The 19,803-nt window shown below is 49.5% G+C and overlaps 1 protein-coding gene across 1 annotated transcript in view; it reads left to right on the top strand.

Moving 5' to 3' along the window:
* OGA (O-GlcNAcase) overlaps positions 1 to 19,803 on the top strand; it is a 314,455-nt gene that overhangs the window by 36,002 nt on the left and 258,650 nt on the right. The window contains exon 3 of the mRNA XM_030202855.1: positions 9,912 to 10,009. Coding sequence (XP_030058715.1) covers positions 9,912 to 10,009 — 98 coding nt within the window. The remainder of the gene's footprint in view (positions 1 to 9,911; positions 10,010 to 19,803) is intronic.

Below are 19,803 nucleotides of genomic sequence, written 5' to 3'. Positions count from 1 at the left end.
GGGTGGTTCTGCAGGTCTAGACGCTCTATTGCAGCCCTGGCTGACAATGGGTCTTCTCTACGTTTTTCCTCCTTGGCCTTTCATCGGACGCCTGTTGCATTGGATCAGGTTTCATCGGGGTCTCGTAGTGTTGGTGGCTGCAGACTGACTACGCTGGCCCTGGTACACGGATCTTGTTCTTCTAGTGGAGCCTCCATTTCACCTTCCTGTCTTACCCGGTCTTCTGCATCAGGGTCTGGTGCAGATAGAGGAAATCTCTCACTTAGGTCTTATGGCTTGGCTCTTGAAAGGGCAAGGCTAAGGAAGAAAGGCTATTTCGGTCATCACCACATTATTACAGGCTTGGAAACATTCCACCACTACAGCTTATGCCAGAGTATGGCACACTTTTGAGGCGTGGTGTGCCGAGTGTGCTTAGTCTCCTCTTTCTTCCTCTATTTCCCAGATGTCTTTTCTTCAGGATGGTTTGCAGAAAGGGTTATCGTATAACTCTCTTCAAGTAGCGGCTCTAGCTTGTTTCTGGGGACGCGTGACCAGCTCTTCCCTTGCAACTCATTCGTATGTGGTCCGGTTTTTGAAAGGCGCTCTTCATCTTTGTCCTCCGCTGCGACGTCTGTGTCTTTCGTGGAAGTTCAATTTGGTTCTCAGTGCATTGCAGGATGCACCCTTTGAACCCTTGCGTCTAGCCTCTGATAAAGATCTCACTCGGAAGACAGTGTTTTTGGTTGCTATTGCCTCGGCATGCCAAGTTTCGGATCTTCAGGATTTTTTTTTTTTGTTTAACTAGTAAAAAAAGGCCCATTTCCGAGAAAATGAAACGGGCCCTAGGCTAGCAAGGTTTTTGTCGATTCTCCTGTCTCCCCACCCCTGGCGCCACGCCCCCTAGAGTCCGTCACCGTTTCCCCCCCCCCCCCCCCAATGTCACCGCAGCCACTGCATCCCCCCTTCCACCCCCACCCAGGTCGTCGCTGCCGCCGCAGCTCCCCCTCTCTCCGTCCGGCCACCCACCCAACAGACCTGCCGAAACAGAAAGAGATGATTTTAAGAAGCAAGACGGTGCAGCAGGCGTTGGCTGTACACTCTGAAGCCGCTCCTCCTCTCGCCTGTGATGTCGGTGTGCTCCTCCAGGTTCCCCAGCAGGGGCATTGACGTCAGGCTAGAGGAGGCGCGGCTTCAGAGTGTACAGCCAATGCCTGCTGGCTGCCTGCGGTGCCATCTTGCTTCTTAAAATCATCTGTTTCTGCAGGTCCGTTGGGTGGGTGGGCGTTCGGAGAGGGTGGAGCGGTGGCAGCGACGTCCTGGGTGGGTGTGGAAGGGGGGGGTGCAGTGGCTGCAGAGTCATCGTGGGGGGTGGGGGTGGAGCGGTGACTGCCTCGGGGGGGGCGTGGCGGCAGGGGCGGGGAGAGGAGAATTGCGGGGTGGCTGGAGGGGATTAGGACACTTGTGCAGGTCTGGTGGGTGGGCGGTTGGAGAGGGGTGGCCGGCACTGGGTGTTGTGACCTGGGGGGGGGGGGGGCATTTTTGCAGGTTGTTTTTATTTTTTTTATGTTTGTATCGGACGATGAGATTTGCTCAGTGTCAGTGCTCAGCCCTCGACGTCATCACGTTGTGACGCGAAGGCGGGGCCAACACTCATGGGCGAATTTGGGTTTCACCACCATGCAGTTAGAACGTTGGGAGTTGTGGAAGCTTCATAGAACGTTGGGGTTGTGAATTATGTCTGGATGGGGCGTGGCTGAGGGCGTGTCCATGAGTGAGAGTGAGTGGTGCTGACAGCCTAGCCTACCAACAGTACAGGGCTTCAGTGTTTCCCTGCCACAGAGTGAGCTTCAGAACGTTGGAGGTGAGAATTATTTATATAGATAATTTCAAATTACATTTCCAAGAATACACTTGAATAGGAAAGTGTTATAACTTCACAATCTTCTAAAAAAAAAAAAAAGAAAAATAATAGATAATCATCATTAATAAGTGACAGCACATAAGTCCTCATTAATAGGATTCCAAGATTAAAGTAGGAGAAAAAAAACATCAAGGAAATAAAGCATATAGCAAAGCTATTTTAAAGCTATTCTTCTCCGAGGACAAGCAGGCTGCTTGTTCTCACTGATGGGTGACGTCCACGGCATCCCCCTCCAATTGGAATCTTCACTAGCAAAGACGTTTGCTAGCCCATGTGCTCTGCGCATGCGCAACCATCTTTCCGCTCGAACCGGCTCGTGTTCGTCAGTCTTCTTTTGTCCGCGCTCGGGACGGTCGTGTTTTGCCGCCGTTTCGTGCCCCTCAGAAGACCTCGCGTGTCTTTCGTGTTTCTGTGTTTCAAAAAATAAAATAAAATTAAAAAATCATAAGAGGTTCACTTTTTCCCGTATTTCTAGTTTTCTTTTCCCCAGCGTAAGTTTCCTTTCGCTTTCGGGAGCGACCTTGTTGGCCACCCATACGGGTTTTTTCTCCCCTTTTTTCTTGGTGCCTCTTGTCATCATCGCGAATTTTGATTTCGCCGGCGCGATTTTTCTGCCCATGTCATCGAAGCCTTCCAGTGGCTTCAAAAAGTGCACCCAGTGCGCCCGGATAATCTCGCTCACTGATAGGCACGCTTCATGTCTTCAGTGTCTGGGGGCTGAGCACCGCCCGCAGGCCTGTATTCTTTGTGCTCTTTTGCAAAAGAGGACTCGGGTAGCGAGGTTAGCCCAGTGGAACGTTCTGTTCTCCGGTGCTTCGACGGCAACAGCTTCTCGGGATTCGTCAGGTGCATCGGCGTTGGCAGCACCGAAGTCTTCACAGATCGCATCGGCGTCGATGGTATCGAGGCGTCTTCCTCCTGCATCGTCGGTACCGAGACTTCGAAAGAGGGCGTCGTTGGTACCGGGACCCCCACTGGTGCTGATGTCGTCGGACGGTGGTGCTTCGTCTGGAGTGCAGGTGAGGGTTGTGCATTCCCCTGCTGGTGGCGGTGAGCCTTCGGGTAGGTCTCCTCCTGCCCTGAGGGCTCTTGCGGTACAGCCCCCCGGGATCGACCTTCTTCGGCCCCGGTCTCGAGGAAGCGACGTCTGGATTCTACGTCCTCCTTGGTACCGGGGAGCTCCGGTGACTTGCTTCGCTCGAAGAAGTCGAAGAAGCATCGTCACCGGTCACCTTCCCGACTTGGTACCGGGAGCTCTGGGTCGCTGAGGGAGTTGGCACCCAGCAGGCATCGGCACCGGGAGGACCGCTCACCCTCCATCCAGGAGGTGTCGGTGCGCTCTGCCCCGGACAGCCTGGTACCGCCTCCGTGCCCGGAACAAGTTTTGACCTCGACGCCTGCATCGGCTTCTCAGTCTTTCTCCACATCCAAGGCAGGAGCTCTACAGTCCATGCAGATGACTATTCGACTTCTGGAGCTACTGGGGTTTGTGATAAATTATCCAGTCCCATCTTCTCCCAGTACAGAGACTCGAATTCATAGGAGCTCTGTTGGATTCTCGGACGGCTCGTGCCTATCTTCCGGAGACAAAGGCCAACAATCTGTTGTCCCTCGTCTCCCGGGTGCGAGCGTCCCAGCAGATCACAGCTCGGCAGATGTTGAGATTGCTCGGCCACATGGCCTCCACAGTTCATGTGACTCCCATGGCTCGTCTTTGCATGCGATCTGCTCAATGGACCCTAGCTTCCCAGTGCTTTCAGGCTGCTGGGGATCCACCTGTCCACGAGTTTTCTCGAATCCCTGCACTGGTGGACGATTTGGTCCAATTTGACTCTGGAACGCCCTTTCCAAATTCCTCAGCCGCAAAAAGTGCTGACTACGGATGCGTCTCTCCTGGGGTGGGGAGCTCATGTCGAGGGGCTTCACACCCAGGGAAGCTGGTCTCTCCAGGAACAAGGTCTACAGATCAATCTCCTGGAGTTACGAGCGGTCTGGAACACTCTGAAGGCTTTCAGAGATCGGCTGTCCCACCAAATTATCCAAATTCAGACAGACAACCAGGTTGCCATGTATTACATCAACAAGCAGGGGGGCACCGGATCTCGCCCCCTGTGTCAAGAAGCCGTCAGCATGTGGTTGTGGGCTCGCCGTCACGGCATGTTTCTCCAAGCCACATATCTGGCAGGCGTAAACAGTCTGGCCGACAGGTTGAGCAGGATTATGTAACCTCACGAGTGGTCGCTCAACTCCAGAGTAGTGCGTCGGATCTTCCAAGTGTGGGGCACCCCCTTGGTAGATCTCTTTGCATCTCAAGCCAACCACAAGGTCCCTCAGTTCTGTTCCAGACTTCAGGCCCACGGCCGACTGGCATCGGATGCCTTCCTCCTGGATTGGGGGGAAGGCCTGCTGTATACTTATTCTCCCATGCCTCTGGTGGGGAAGACTTTGCTGAAACTCAAGCAGGACCGAGGCACCATGATTCTGATTGCTCCTTTTTGGCCGCGTCAGATCTGGTTCCCTCTTCTTCTGGAGTTGTCCTCCGAAGAACCGTGGAGATTGGAGTGTTTTCCGACCCTCATCACCCAGAACGAAGGGGCGCTTCTGCATCCCAACCTCCAGTCTCTGGCTCTCACGGCCTGGATGTTGAGAGTGTAGACTTTGCCCCTTTGGGTCTGTCGGAGGGTGTCTCCCGTGTCTTGCTTCCAGGAAAGATTCCACTAAGAGGAGTTACTTCTTTTTATGGAGGAGGTTTGCCGTCTGGTGTGACAGCAAGGCCTTAGATCCTCGCTCTTGTCCTACACAGACCCTGCTTGACTACCTTCTGCACTTGTCTGAGTCTGGTCTCAAGACCAACTCTGTAAGGGTTCACCTTAGCGCAATCAGTGCATACCATTACCGTGTGGAAGGTAAGCCGATCTCGGGACAGCCTTTAGTTCGCTTTGAGAGGTTTGCTTTTGTCAAAGCCCCCCATCAAACCTCCTACAGTGTCATGGGATCTCAATGTCGTCCTCACCCAGCTGATGAAACCTCCTTTTGATCCACTGAATTCATGCCATCTGAAGTACTTGACCTGGAAGGTCATTTTCTTGGTGGCAATAACTTCAGCTCGTAGAGTCAGTGAGCTTCAGGCCCTGGTAGCCCATGCTCCTTACACCAAATTTCATCATAATAGAGTAGTCCTCCGCACTCACCCTAAGTTGTTGCCGAAGGTGGTGTCGGAGTTCCATCTGAACCAGTCAGTTGTCTTGCCAACATTCTTTCCCCGTCCGCATTCCTGCCCTGCTGAACGTCAGCTGCACACATTGGACTGCAAGAGAGCATTGGCCTTCTATCTGGAGCGGACACAGCCCAACAGACAGTCCGCCCAAATGTTTGTTTCTTTTGATCCCAACAGGAGGGGAGTGGCTGTGGGGAAACGCACCTTATCAAATTGGCTAGCAGACTGCATTTCCTTCACTTACGCCCAGGCTGGGCTGGCTCTTGAGGGTCATGTCACGGCTCTCAATGTTAGAGCCATGGCTGCGTCAGTGGCCCACTTGAAGTCAGCCACTATTGAAGAGATCTGCAAAGCTGCGACGTGGTCATCTGTCCACACATTCACATCTCATTACTGCCTGCAGCAGGATACCCGACGCGACAGTCGGTTCGGGCAGTCGGTGCTTCAGAATCTGTTTGGGGTTTATAATCCAATTCCACCCCCCTAGGCCCATTTTTATTCTGTTCCAGGCTACACTCTCAGTTAGTTGGATAAGTTGTTAGGTCAATCTCAGTTATGTCCTCGCCGTTGCGAGGCCCAATTGACCATGTTTGTTGTTTTGAGTGAGCCTGGGGGCTAGGGATACCCCATCAGTGAGAACAAGCAGCCTGCTTGTTCTCGGAGAAAGCGAATGATACATACCTGTAGAAGGTATTCTCCGAGGACAGCAGGCTGATTGTTCTCACAAACCCGCCCACCTCCCCTTTGGAGTTGTGTCTTCCCTTGTCTTTGTCTTGCTACATATGGGACTGACGAACACGAGCCGGTTCGGGCGGGAAGACGGCGCGCGGTGCGCATGGGCGTGCGAGGGCTAGCAAACGTCTTTGCTAGTGAAGATTCCGATTGGAGGGGGATGCCGTGGACGTCACCCATCAGTGAGAACAATCAGCCTGCTGTCCTCGGAGAATACCTTCTACAGGTATGTAGCATTCGCTTCATTGAACTCCATTAGCATTTTTTGAAGCCACGAATGCTGACAATTGGCTCGGGTTCATGAATACATATTTAAGGGAATTATAATTCACAATGCATTTGCATGGGAACTTTTAAATAGTTCCTCCTAGTTGTAAAACGGCTGGTTTTAATAAAAGGAATTGCTTCCTCTTTCTTTGAGTATCCCTTGCAACATCGGGAAACAGTAATACTTTATGTCCCCAAAATAATTTAGCTTTATGTTGGAAGAAAAGTCTAAATATCCACTTCTTGTCTGCTCTGTAATTGATGTTTCAAGAAAGTCTGTTATATTCAAGGATGGTTGTTGTTCTTGTGCAACTCTCTCTTTCTGTAGAATATAGTAGGACTAAGTAAGTGGAGGAAAATTAGATTCCGGTATTTCCAATATCTTTCATATATCTTTTGAACATATCATATATCTCCCCCCTATTCCTAAGGTTCGATACATCTTTAAGAATAGTAGCTTGAATATTTCCAACTTTAGAGACCTCCTGTTCTATTTTTTCATGACATTTTTCAAGAGTCTTTAAATCTGAGGCATTTCTCTCCACTTTTTTTCAGTCTCAACTGATTTCTGTAACATAAGGTTAGTTTGCTTAAAAAAACTTGAGACATCTGAGCCATTAGGTCCCTCAATGAATTTAGGGTTACCTCTGCCGGCTTTACCAAAGTTCCAGGGGGCAATCTGGAGATTGGATCCAGGACCCGTTCTATCTCTGTGGCGTCCCCCGCCTCGAAAAAAATCGGACTGCTACTTTCTGAGGGTAAACTCTGAACCTCAGACTCCCTCACCTGCTGTTCCATAGGAGCTTCACTCAGAGAGATTTCCCTTTCACCTTCCGGTACTGGGCCTCTCGATTCTAGGGAGGGGGAGCTCGTCCGGTGAGGTTGCGGGGGCGGAGTCCTTTCGTTGGGGCTTAAGGTGACTTCAAGTCCTGGAGACGCCATATTGCCCTCCTTAGCCATGGCGTCTCCTATGGTACCGCTCCCAACCTGTGCGCTTTGTCCCGCAGGCCGAGCAAATCTGTCCATCGGACCAAGAGGAGTAGAGGTAGGCGTCGGGGGAGCTTGGACCGAGGCTTTCCCTCTCCATTTCGACATAGTGCTGAATGAGGTAAAGCGCGGTCTGCTGCGTTACTACATACGTGCGGCCATCTTGGAGTCACAAAGACCACTCTATGGGAACTTCAGGATTTGACGTCATCCTCGTTTGCACCGAGGAGCCTCGATGTTGTGTAGACACTGGGAGCAGTGGTGCATCAAATGGGTCTCCATCTGTATTGACGCCGACTGCTGCGCAGGGCACCTGGGACCGTCCAGCGTCTGACCTGACCTTGCCTGGTGTTGGCCCTCGATGAGCACATCTGGGCCTTGCTCCCCACGGTACTGAATAGCTTGTTGCAATGGTGTGCATCAACATTGGAGGTGCTTGCACCTACCCTGCCTCCCTTTGCAGCTCCTGTATCTGCCCTTGAATGCATCGGGCTTTGCTCCCTGAGCTGCTGGATGGCTTGTTGTAATGATGTGCATCAGCATCTGGGGTGTTAGCGCTTTTTCTGCCTCCCATTGTGGCCCTGCTTGGCCCTCAGCCTGCTGTGTGGTCTCTGATGCCAGTATCACATGCTGCCCAGTGTCAACTTCCATCCAAGCCAGCACTCCTTCGGCATCGGTGGAGGAAGCAGCACCAGATGCGAGGCGGGAGCCGACTCCTCAAATCGTTCCTCTAGGTCTTGGTGGAAGCTGACTCCTCGAATGTTTCCTTTAGGTCGAGGCAGGCTTGGTCTGAGCCCTCCCATGAGGAGGTTTTGTCTGACACTGATGAGCGCTCAGGGTGAATCCTATGGCATCCCCTCTGAACTCTCCCCTCCATTTGAAAGGAGAAAATCCCCTCCGGAGAGCCTTTCTTTTCCCTCTTTTATGATGGAAGTGGCTGAGGCCATTCTATTTCCTTCACAGGTGGAGGACAAGCCCAGGGCCAAGATGCTCGAGCCTCTTCTTAGGGAGTCTGTGACTGTTCCTCTCCATGATGTACTCCATGAAGTTCTCGTTCAGAATTTGGAGTCCCTTCTGTTGGTCCTGGTACTGCCCAAGAAGATCGACACTGTGCACCGGAACAACAGCACACCTGCATTTGATAAGCCCCAGTTGCTTCATCATTCCGAGGTGGTGGAATCCACCCTCAAGAAGAGCCAGGAGTTCTAGAGACTATGCTTCGGTGCCTCCGGACAGAGATGCTAGGTCCTAGACTCTTGGAAGGAAGATCTTCCAGGCCTTTATGCTCATGTCACGCATTCAGTCATACCAGCTCTTCCATGAGCATCTACTTGTGGGACTTGGTGCGCATAATGCGGGACTTGGCAGACTCTCTCTCACTGCAGCAGGCTGAGTCACTGCGCCAGTTGGCCAAGCAGCAGAAGGAGTATTGTAAGTTCTTGGCCAGGGGCGCGTACGACGCTATTGATGTGGCACTTAGGATCCCTGCCCAGAGTATAGCAATGTGCAGACTCATGGATGCATGTTTCTGATTTGGGGCCAGTGGTTCAGTAGAGTTTGGTGGATGCCCCATTCCAAGGGGATAACCTTCTTGGAGAGAAGGTTGAGGAGGTCGCTAACCAAATCAAGAAGCATACTAATACCATCTCTTCTCTCTCCCGCTGGGTGCCTTCTGCATCTGTCTCCTCCACTAGGAAAATGCAAAGAATCAAATTCTAAGCCCTCAGCGTCCAAGCTGTGAGGGCCAGAGACTGGAGGCTGGGATGCAGAAGGATCCCTCGTTCTGGGTGATGAGGGTTGGACTGTTCCACAGTTCTTTTTAGGATAACTCCAGAAGAAGGGGGAACCAGATCTGTTGGAACCAATAATGAGCAATCAGAATAATGGTCTTGCTTGAGTTTCAGCAAAGTCTTTCCTACAAGTGTTATGAGAAAGTACATGTACAGAAGACCTGATTCCGCAGTGAAGGCATCTTACACTAGTCTGTTGTGTGCCTGGAGCCTGGAATAGAACTGAAAGACTTTGTGATTGGATTGAGTGGCAAACAGACCCACCGAGGGGGCACCCTGCGTTTGGAAGACCTTGCAGGCAATGCCCATGTTGATTGACCTCTCACACAATTGCATGACCAGTCTGTTGTCCAGGCGGTGCCAGGATGCCACTTATTCTAGGGATTGCTTTTGGAATACTGAGAAGCTACGTAATGGAAGGAGAAATTAGGTCTTCTTTCCATTAGTCCTTCCCACTAAACCAGAGATCTGCCCAAGATTTCTGAAGTATTTAGTTGGTGCGAAGTAATGGGTCGAATGACTGTCATCTTGCTTGGTGCTTTCTGCATATCTCTTGTTCTCTACAAGTTGGCCAAAGATGAGAGGTCCACACGTTTGTTTGGTTGGTATTAGGTTAGCGAGTTGTTTAAGGCTTTGTGTTTATTCTGAGTTTCTTCTTACTGCTTGTCTATTTAATACTGAGGAACTGGACTGGATGCCAAGAGAGATCCCTCAGCTCTGTTTTTAGTTCTCTTTCTCCACCAGTTGGTGGTTGGACACAACTATCTCACAGGTTTTGGAATAGTGAGAAGGACTAATGGAAAGAAAATGCAGATATGACCTAATTTCTCTTTTAACATGCTAGAAAGGTAGGAGAGAGTTCTTCAGAGTAAGTTTGGAAATGTATACATAATTCAGGTAAGACCTACTTTCTCCTTTAACTTGCTATACATAAGAGAAGTGAATTTAAGTGTGTTCAAATTTTGAAGGATTTTGTTGAAAATTATGAATCTTGTTTGTTTTTTTTTTCCTTCAGGCTTCAGAAATGGGGGCTAAATACATATTTGTATGCACCAAAAGATGATTATAAGCACAGAATGTTCTGGAGAGAAATGTATTCTGTGGAGGAAGCTGGTAAGCATCTTATTTTGTGTTTGTTCTTTCCAATCTAATGGAAATTGGAAAGAATGATTTAAAAAAAAAAAAAAAAGGGGGGGGTTGAAAGTATCTTTCTGGGCACAAAATAACAAAGTTTAACAGAATGGGGTAATATTTGATATGGGGAAAAACAGCGAAAACACACAGCTAATTCACAAATGGGATAAATCAGACAAGGGTTTAGAGAGACCCCTCTAAAAAAAGGGATCCAGCCTGTTTGTGTGGTAAACATAGCAGTTGGGGAATTTATCTTTTTGAACTTCCTTGCCCCATCCCCAAGAACTACCAACCCACAACTGCCACACCACCCTGTGAAACTGTCATTCATGTATATGTGTATGTATATACACGTACACAAACACACACAATTCCATGAGCCATGCTCTGCATACTTTTTCCACTTATACAATACTAGCGTAAATCCTGCAGCAATAGCACCTAGATTGTAGATGGTGACACACCTGGCACAACACAAGCATAAATATTAGCATTTAAGTATGTAAGTATTTTATAAAATACATATAAATCATGACTCAGCAGTGCTCTACCCAGCTTCACCGAGCGTACCTAATCTACATGTACAGTATTATTTTTATCAAATACGTACGTACTTAAATGCTAATATATATTTTCTTGTCTGGCTGCACCATTCTGAACAAGTGGGTTTTATCCCCTCCTACCAGCAGATGGAGAAAGAAGGAAAAAAATGGTCTTGTCCAGTGAACTCGCTGGTATAATCTGCTGGCTCTGGAATATTTTTCTCTACCGCTAGCAGGTGGTAGTTTGTTCAGGCTGGTGCTCCAGATCCCTGGTGTAGCTCCCCACTGTGCTGGCTGAGGCCACATGTTAAGGTTTAGCTTAATGGTCACTCCCAGGTTACCTGGTCCCCAGACAGGACCTGGTTGATTGCAGAGCTATGCTCTGCTGCCCCCAGTTGCGAATTTTAGTGTTTATTGGGTGAGGCACCTGGCATATCCTTGTGGGGTCCTGCCAGAGGGGCATGGGTCCTCTTCCCCCCCTCCCCCCATCCCAAACACACACTCATCATAGCCCAATCACCCTGTTTTGGATGTTGTCTCTCCCCCCCCCCCCCCCCCTGGGCACCCCTGCAGCTCCCAGGCATTTAAAAAAACAAAAACTCAAATTGGGTCTGCCTGGTTTAGCTCTATTTTCTTTGTTGAAGAATAAAGCTAATTTGAGTGCAAGAAAAAATATACCTGAAGAAAGCAGGGAGATGCTGGAGCCCTCAAACCGCCCAAGTGGGGAGACAGACCTGTTTGCGCTGGCCACGTTGCCATGCCTGGTGGCAGATGCTACTCAGTCTGCAAGAGCCTGCAGCTCAGCACAGCTGCCATCTCTGTCTGCCACTTGTGCAATGGGCTGTTTCCTACAACAGAAACAGCTCCAGGAAGGATCGGGGGCTGCTGGAGCTGAATAGTTTTCTCCTTCCACTGAAATGTAGGAACCCGCAGTCCCCGATGGCTTTAGCAGGAACGACAGCAATTTTGAATTCCTTCCTTTCTTCTGCTGCTTCAGTGCAGCAGGAGAGCTGTTGGCCCCCATTGGGGCTTGGGAGGGTAGGGGGTATATCTCTATCTATTCCAGGTATGCCTGCAAGGGAGGTTTTTTTTAATTTTTTTAAATTTTTATTCTAGAGCTTAACCCATATGGTTACGTAAGCCCTGATTGCAGAGGCTGGCTCCTTGGCCAATGGTGCCCCCCCCCCCCCCCCCAGGAGCCTGAAAGATTCTGGCTGGGGGACTTCTGAAACCCTGGATGGTTCTGGATGGACCCCAGTAGATTTGGGAATATCTCGGACCCCCAGTCTCCCTTGGGCTCCGATTTTGAGGAGAATTCTCCTCTCAGGGGAGGAGGAAGAGGAGCTGATCCCATGTGTTTTGGCTCTTCCATTGGGAGAGGAACTTTCTCGTCTCATAGATGAAGTTACAGAGGAAGCTGAAGACTCCCACAGCAGACCCCTCTGAGGGGGGGGGGGGGGGATTCTTTATTGGAGGGCCTTACAGGGCCCCAAAGTATTTTCTGCTTCACAAGGCCCTTGCTCGTGTGATGCTGGAGGAGTGGGATTCCCCAGATGGGGCTCTTAAAGGGGCCAAGGCCCTAGATTGTCTTTGTCTTTGCTCCTAAGGTTGTGGAGAGGTACTGGACGTGCCCCAAGGTGGATGCGCTTGTCACAGCAATCACCAAAAAGACCACTATCCCCGTGCAAGAGGGTCAGCACGTCAAGAGCTGCGTGAGAAGTGGGTGGAGCAGCAGTTTTGCCTTGTCGTTGCCTTAGCTTTTGGGGCAGCTGGCATTCAGGCTGCCATTTGAGCTGGCTGTATGGTGAGGACCATACTGCATTGGCTGCAGCAGTGGCCAAGAATCCCTGGCTATTTCTCATCTGGAGTCTGGTGCAGCCTTCCTGGTGAGCATTCTGGTCAATGGCTGCCTCTCTAGTGGGTCTGCACTAGCTGTGTTTGCATCATAGGGTCATGGATGCGGCTTCCAAGAAGCTTCTCGAGTCAACTGGCCTATAGGGGGCCTTTGGAGAGGATGTGATGAAGGATATGGGGGAGGTGTGCCCTCTCTATGCTGCGACAGAAGTGGCTCCCAGAAGGCCTCGACCCTTAGACATCGCTGTAGAGGCTGGTTTCGTGTAGCTCACTGATCTATTCCCCAGGTCTCGGGTACAGGTAGGCCTTTGTTGAACTTCTTTTGTGGGCCCAAAAGAGCTAGTAATGGGCCCTTTCAGCAGGGCCAGAGCAACCTGGCCTGCCCATTGAGGGTGTGCTGGGCCCCTCTGTGGTTCTGGTAGGGGCAATTTGGCCCTTTTCCTCCATGAATGGGCCTGCATTACCTCAGACCAGTAGGTATAGGAGGTGGTCGGAAAAGGTTACTCCCTGGAGTTTCACCCATACCGACTATACACCTTCATGGTGTCCATGTGTGGCTCAGAATTAAAGCGACAGGCTGTCGCTCTTACCTTAAAACATTTGCTGAACCTGGGAGTGATGGAACCTGTTCCGATAGAGGAGCGGGGTGTGGGTTGCTATTCCATTTATTTCATGGGCCCAAAGAAGGGCGGCTCCTTTTGGCCCGTCCTAGTTTTAAAAGCGGTGAATGCTTGTATTTGGGTACAGCATCTTTGTATAGAAATTGTCTGGTTTGTGTTCGGTTCAGATTGTCCAGATGAGTTCTTGTCATCCATGAACTACTACTACTACTTATCAGTTCTATACCTCACAGAAGCTTACCTGCACATTCCCACTGTGGATCACCACAGTGAATAAATCCATTTTTGTATGCTTGGGCACCATTTCGGTTCCGAGCCCTGGGCTTTTTCTTAGGTGATGGTGGTGGCGGCCCATCTGAGGTGCCAGGGCATCCAGATACAATTGGCTGATTTGGGCTGACTCCAAGACAGAGGCCAAAGGAGCAACTTCTCAGGTCATAGCCCTTCTGGAGGGATTGGACTGGGTAGTGAATCGCCTGAAGTCGCTTGCTCCCTAGCCAGGTCCTGTAATATCTGAGACTTTGTTTCAACATGGCTCGGGGGGAATGGTTTTCTTCCCAGAGGATCGGGCGGTGAAGATAGTGGCGGCTCATCTGAGGTGCTAGGACATCCCGATACATCCAGATACAACTGGCTGATTTGGGCTGACTCCAAGACAGAGGCCAAAGGAGCAACTTCTCAGGTTATAGCCCTTCTGGAGGGATTGGACTGGGTGGTGAATCGCCTGAAGTCGCTTGCTCCCTAGCCAGGTCCTGTAATATCTGAGACTTTGTTTCAACATGGCTTCGGGGGGATGGTTTTCCTCCCAGAGGATCGGGCGGTAAAGCTACAGTCCCAGTCTCGCAGGCTGTGTGAGCTGCCCATCTCTCAAGGTTTTGGACTAGCTACAGCTCTTGGGCTTCATGGCGGTGACCTCTGGAGGGGGTGCCTTGGGCACTCGTGCACATGTGATCTCTGCAATCAGCTCTCTTGTTGAGATGGGCCCCGATTTCACAACACTTTGATCAACTTTTGTCCCTCTAACTAGGTGAGAGCCAGTCCTGACTTGTGCACAGTCATGTACACCTCCTTTGGGGGGTTTTCGATGGACTCTCTGCAGTTGGTGGTGGTTACTACTTATGCGAGTCTCCTGGGCTGGCGAGTGCATTGCTTGGGCAGAATGGTCCAAGGGACTTTGACCACAATGCTTCTAGCGGGAACTATCAATTGGGTCTGTCAGTCTTCGACTTAATGGTTATGCGTTCCAGTGCCAATACAGAGCATTTCAGTCACTGGAGGAAGGCTGCCTCATAGGGGGTGGATGCCTTGGTTAAACCGTGGCTGGTGGAAGACACCCCCCCCCCCCCCCCTTTGTCTACCCTCTATGGCCTCTGATAAGCTGATTCTTGCACAGAATAGCATACCACCCTCCTCTGTTCCTTCTTGTTGGCTCCACATTGGCCCCATGAGCAGTGATATGTGGACCTAGTGTGACTGTTAGTAGCCAAGCCGCTTCCTTTACCCAGGGGACGTGGCCTTTGTCAGGGTCTATTGGAAATGGAGGCTGCAGATCCCTTTTGACTTATGGTTTGGCCCTTGGAAGGAGGTGTTTAGCGAGGCACTTTTTTTTTTTTTGTTGTTTTACCATGGTTGTATCAACCTTGCTTAAGTCTTGAACATTTTCCACGTCATTGGCTTATATGCAGGTCTGGAAGGTTTTCGAGAATTGGCATGCCAAGTGGGCACTGTCTCCTTGGAAGACACAGATTCCTGATGTCTTAGGTTTTCTGCAGCAAGGGATGAATCAGGGCCTGGCACTGAATTCCATAAAAGTTCAGTTTTTGAGGCAGAGTGAAGGGCTTTCCTCTGACAGCTCATGGGGAGGTGGCCCGGTTTCTGAAGGGGGTTGCTCATTTGCAACCTCCAGTGTGCCTCTCCCTTTCCTTTCTGGGACCTGAATTTGGTCCTCCGTTCGAGCCTTCATGGTATGTCTCGGTCAAGGACCTTACCCTCGGTTAAGTTTTGCTTGTAGCAGTCACTTGTCTTCTCAGGACTCATACCTCTCCTTTTTGGAGGATTCAGTGTCCATCTGCACAGTTCCCTCTTTTCTGCCTAAGGTGGCTTGGCTATTCCATGTGAACCAGGAGGTCTATTCTGCCCTGTCTTCCATTGAAGGGCTCCAATTCTGTAGTTGGCTCCACCGTTCTGAAGCCCACCCTAGGAGGACTAAGGCCTGGGGCTCTGTGGTTGCTCTGCTCTTTCCCTTACAGTTTAAGCAAACAAAAAAATAGGAAACAATGAGGCAGTTCTTGGATATGCAGGACAGCAAATTCCACTGTATGGTATTATGCTCGTCTGATGATCATTGCAGCTGCATTGATTGATGGAGCATGGATGTGTGTTACAAAGGGAACCTCTGCTGCTTTGGCAGAAGTATACCTATACTGGAGATTTCCCTGAACACGAGCAGGTTATACCAGCGAGTTCACTGGAAAAGATCAGGTTTTTTTCCCCCCCTCATCTCCCATCTGCTGGTAGGAGGGGGTAATGCCCACTTCAGAGGGGTGCAACGAAGCTAAAGAAATTTGGGTAAGATACAATTTCACCTTTTAATAATTTTGAGGCCTTTTCCTTGTATGAATTGTTCTGCCCCACCACTCTATTGTGGTCGAATCCACTGTCAAAAGAGCCCAGCGTTCTAGAACTCGTGCCTTGGGTGCCCCTGGGTGCTAGATTTTTGGGAGAAAGGTTTACCAAGCCTCTGTTCTTGTGTCCTGTATTGAGGGCTACCAGCTCTATATGAGCATTTACTTGTGGGACTTGGTGCACAGTGTTTCAGAGTTTGCAGATTCCCTCCCCGCGGATAAGGCTGCAGAACTCCATAAGCTAGTAGCCAAGCAGAAGGAATGCCGAAAGCACTGTCCCTGGGCAACCTATGATACTTTTGATGTGGTGTCCAGACTTTCTGCCTTAGGTATTGTATATGCGAACTCTCCTGGCTGTGTGTCAGACTTAGAACCAGCTGTTCAAGAAAAGCTGGCAGCAGGAGACCAGTATTTTTGGGGACAAGGCGGACAAGTCGCTGACCTTATCAAGAAGAGCACCGACGCCAAGATCACCCCCCCCCCCCTCCCCTATTTTTCCACTCTTTCTGTGGCCTCCAGTTCTCTGAGATATTCAGGCAGGAACCAGAAGAGGCTTTACTACTCTGAAAGGCATAAGTATGCTCCTCAGGCTTGACCTTCCCAGCAGTCACAAGGGGCTTGCTCCAGACCTCGGCATCAGAAACTCTTTCAAGTAGGGAAACACTGCCACCGGTATCGTGTTCTGCCATTTAGCTTCATGTCCTTGCCCAGAGTGTTCACAGAATGCTTTGCAGTAGTTGCAGCGTCACTACACAGACTGGGAGGTCTTGTATTTCCCCATCTGGACAATTGGCTAGTCAAGAGCACATTCAAAGGAAGGTGCTCAAATATTTATGCAGAAAACTATTTAGTTGTTGCAGCTACTAAGGCTTGTTAACAACAAAAGTCCTATTTGCTCCCAGTCTAACAATTGGAATACACTGGAGTCCTGCTAGACACGAATCAGACTCGGCCCTACCTCCTGCAGGTGCTGGCAGATGTTCTAATTTGCATCTCCATTGAGGTCCAGCACACCCAGCAAGCCTGAGCTTGACAGATGTTAAGGTTGTTAGGCCACATCACAGTGCATGTCCTGCCCATGGAACCTTGCTTTCCCAGTGGTGTCACGCCGGAATTAGCTCAGTTGCTTCATTGGTGGACAGTTTGACTTTAGGACTTCCACAGATGCATCCAGTCTGGGCTGGGGCGCTTATACTCAGGGGCTTCACACCACAGGAACACTGGTCCGACAAGAGTCCAAGCTATATATCAATCTTCTAGAGCTTCGGGCCATCTGGAACGCTCTAAGGGCTTTCAGAGATCAGCTAATGAACCAAATTGTTCTCATCCAAACAGACAGACCATGTATTAGCAAGTAGTGGGGTACAGGCTCCTATTCCTTGTGTCAGAAAGTAGTCGGGATGTGGTAGTGGGCCACCAGCCATGGCATGTTGCTCCAAGCCATATAACTGGCGGGGAGAGACGTCAGTCTGGCAGACAGACTGAGCATGGTAATGCAACCACGTGAACGGTCTCTGAGCATTGCCTGAAAGATCTTTCGATAGATGGGCACCCCCTTTGTAAATTTCTTTGCCACACATCTCAGTAACAAGATCCCAAAGTACTGCTCCAGACTCAGATCACACGGCATTCTAACATCGGATACGTTCCTCCTTGATTTGGGGGGAGGGCTTTCTGTATGTGTATCCTCCAATCCCTTTGATAAGGAAAACTTTGCTGAAATTCAAGCCTTACTGCCCTGGACAAATCGTGGTTCCCTCCTCTTCTGGAGTTGTCCTCCAAGAAACTGTGGAGGTAGAACCGTTTTCCCAACCCTCATCACGTAGAATAAGGGATCTCTTCTGCATCGCAGCCTCCAGTCCCTGACCCTCATGGCCTGGATGTTGAAAGCATAGAATTTGCATTTCTGTAGCTGTCTTGAGGGTGCTTCCGGGCAACATTCCACCAAGAGCTACTACTATTACTACTAATCATTTCTATAGCGCTACTAGTCATAAGCAGCACTGTACACATTATATACAGGTACTCTGTGACCCTAAAGGGCTCACAATCAAAGTTTTTTGTTTGTTTCTTTTTGTACCTCGGGCAATGGAGGGTTAAGTGACTTGCTCAAGGTCACAAGGAGCTGTAGTGGAAATTGAGCCCAGGTTGCTACTCTTTTAAGTGGAAGAGGTTTGGTGTGAGGACAGGGTCCTAGATCCTTTCTTGTCCTACACAAAAACTGCTTGAGTATCTCCTACATTTCTCGGAGTCTGGTTTAAAGAAACAACTCTGTAAGGGTTCATCCTGATGCAATTATCGTGTAGGAGGTAAACCCATCTCTGTACAGTTTCTAGTTGTTAATTCCTCCTTTCAAACCTGCGACTGTGTCATGGGACCTCAGTGTCATCTTCACCCAGCTGATGAAAGCTCCTTTTGAGCCCATTGAGTCCTGTCATCTGAAGTCACCTGGCCTGGAAGTTCTTATTTTTGGTGGCGGTCGCTTCAGGCCCTAATAGCTGATCCACCTGACACAAAGTTTCATCATAACAGAGTAGTTCTACACACACATCCTTCCTAAGGTGGAGTTCCATCTTAACCAGTCAGTTGTTCTGCTAACCTTCTTCCTGAAACCTTATGCCCATCCTGGTGAAAGTGCACTGCATTTCTTGGACTGCAAGCGAGCTTTAGCCTTCTATTTGTAGCGGACTAAAGACCATAGACAGTCGCCCAATTTTTGTTTCCTTTCACATAAACAACATGGGGGCAGCCATTGGTAAACCTACTTTATCCAATTAGCTAGCAGTATATATGATTTGAAATTGTGTATGGAGGTCTGAACCAAATGGAAAGTCTCCAGTGAGCTCCTTAACCTGCTGTGTTTTTTTTTTTTCATGCAATTTCTGATACCTTCCTTCACTAAAGGGCAGTTTTACTAAGCTGCAGTGAAAAGTGTACCTTTTGCGTGGGGTTTTCCTGCACACTAAGAACATTTCTATTGCAACCATAAAAATGGCCTTTTTGTATTTTTTTATATTAATTGCCATGCACTAAGATTGCCATTAGCCCACGCCATTAAAAATAAAATTTACCTCCTGAGCCTTACCACCACCCGTTTTCTTATCTACTATAAATCACTTCTATAGCGCTACCAGTCGTACGTAGCGCTTTACAATTGAACATGAAGAAGACAGTCCCTGCTCAAAAGAGCTTACAATCTAAATCAGGACAAACAGGACCAAAAAGGAGAAGGGAAGGACAGACAGAAGGACACATAAGGATAAGATAACTTACAAGTCAGGAGTCGAAAGCAGCATCAAACAGGTAGGCCTTTAGCCTGGATTTGAAGGCAGCCAGGGATGGAGCTAGACGTAATGACTCGGGAAGCCGATTCCAGGCATAAGGTGCGGCGAGATAGAAGGAGCGGAGTCTGGAGTTAGCGATGGAGGAGAAGGGTACAATTAGGAGAGATTTGCCTAGTGAACGGAGTTCTAGGGAAGGATTGTAGGGAGAGATGAGGGTGGAGAGGTAGTGAGGGGCTGCAGAGTGAATGCACTTATAGGTCAACAAGAGGAGCTTGAATTGTATACGGAAATGGATAGGGAGCCAGTGAAGTGATTTCAGGAGAGGGCTGATATGGGCATAACGACTTTGGTGAAATATTAGTCGTGCGGCAGAGTTTTGAACAGATTGAAGAGAGAGATGGCTGAGTGGAAGACCTGAGAGAAGCAAGTTGCAGTAGTCTAAGCGAGAGGTGATGAGAGTTTGGATGAGGGCTCTGATAGCATGTTCAGAAAGGAAAGGGCGAATTCTGGCGATGTTATAAAGGAAGAAACGACAGGTTTTAGCAATCTGTTGAATATGGGCAGAGAAGGAGAGGGTGGAGTCTAAGATGACCCCAAGGTTGTGAGCAGACGAGACAGGAAGAATGAGCGTGTTGTCGACAGAAATAGTGAATGGGGGAAGGGGAGAGAGGGTGGTTTAGGAGGGAAGATAAGGAGTTCAGTTTTGGACATATTGAGTTTCAGGTGGCGGTGAAACATCCAGGTAGCAATGTCAGAGAGGCAGGCTGATACCTTGGACTGGATTTCTGCCGAGATTACTGGTGTGGAGAGGTGATCTGGGAGTCATCAGCGTAGAGGTGATACTGAAAG

Source organism: Microcaecilia unicolor, chromosome 5 (assembly GCF_901765095.1).
Source record: "Microcaecilia unicolor chromosome 5, aMicUni1.1, whole genome shotgun sequence".
Taxonomy (NCBI): Eukaryota; Metazoa; Chordata; class Amphibia; order Gymnophiona; family Siphonopidae; genus Microcaecilia; species Microcaecilia unicolor.
The sequence above is the reverse complement of the archived record's forward strand: the minus strand, read 5'-3'. Positions and strand labels throughout refer to the sequence as shown.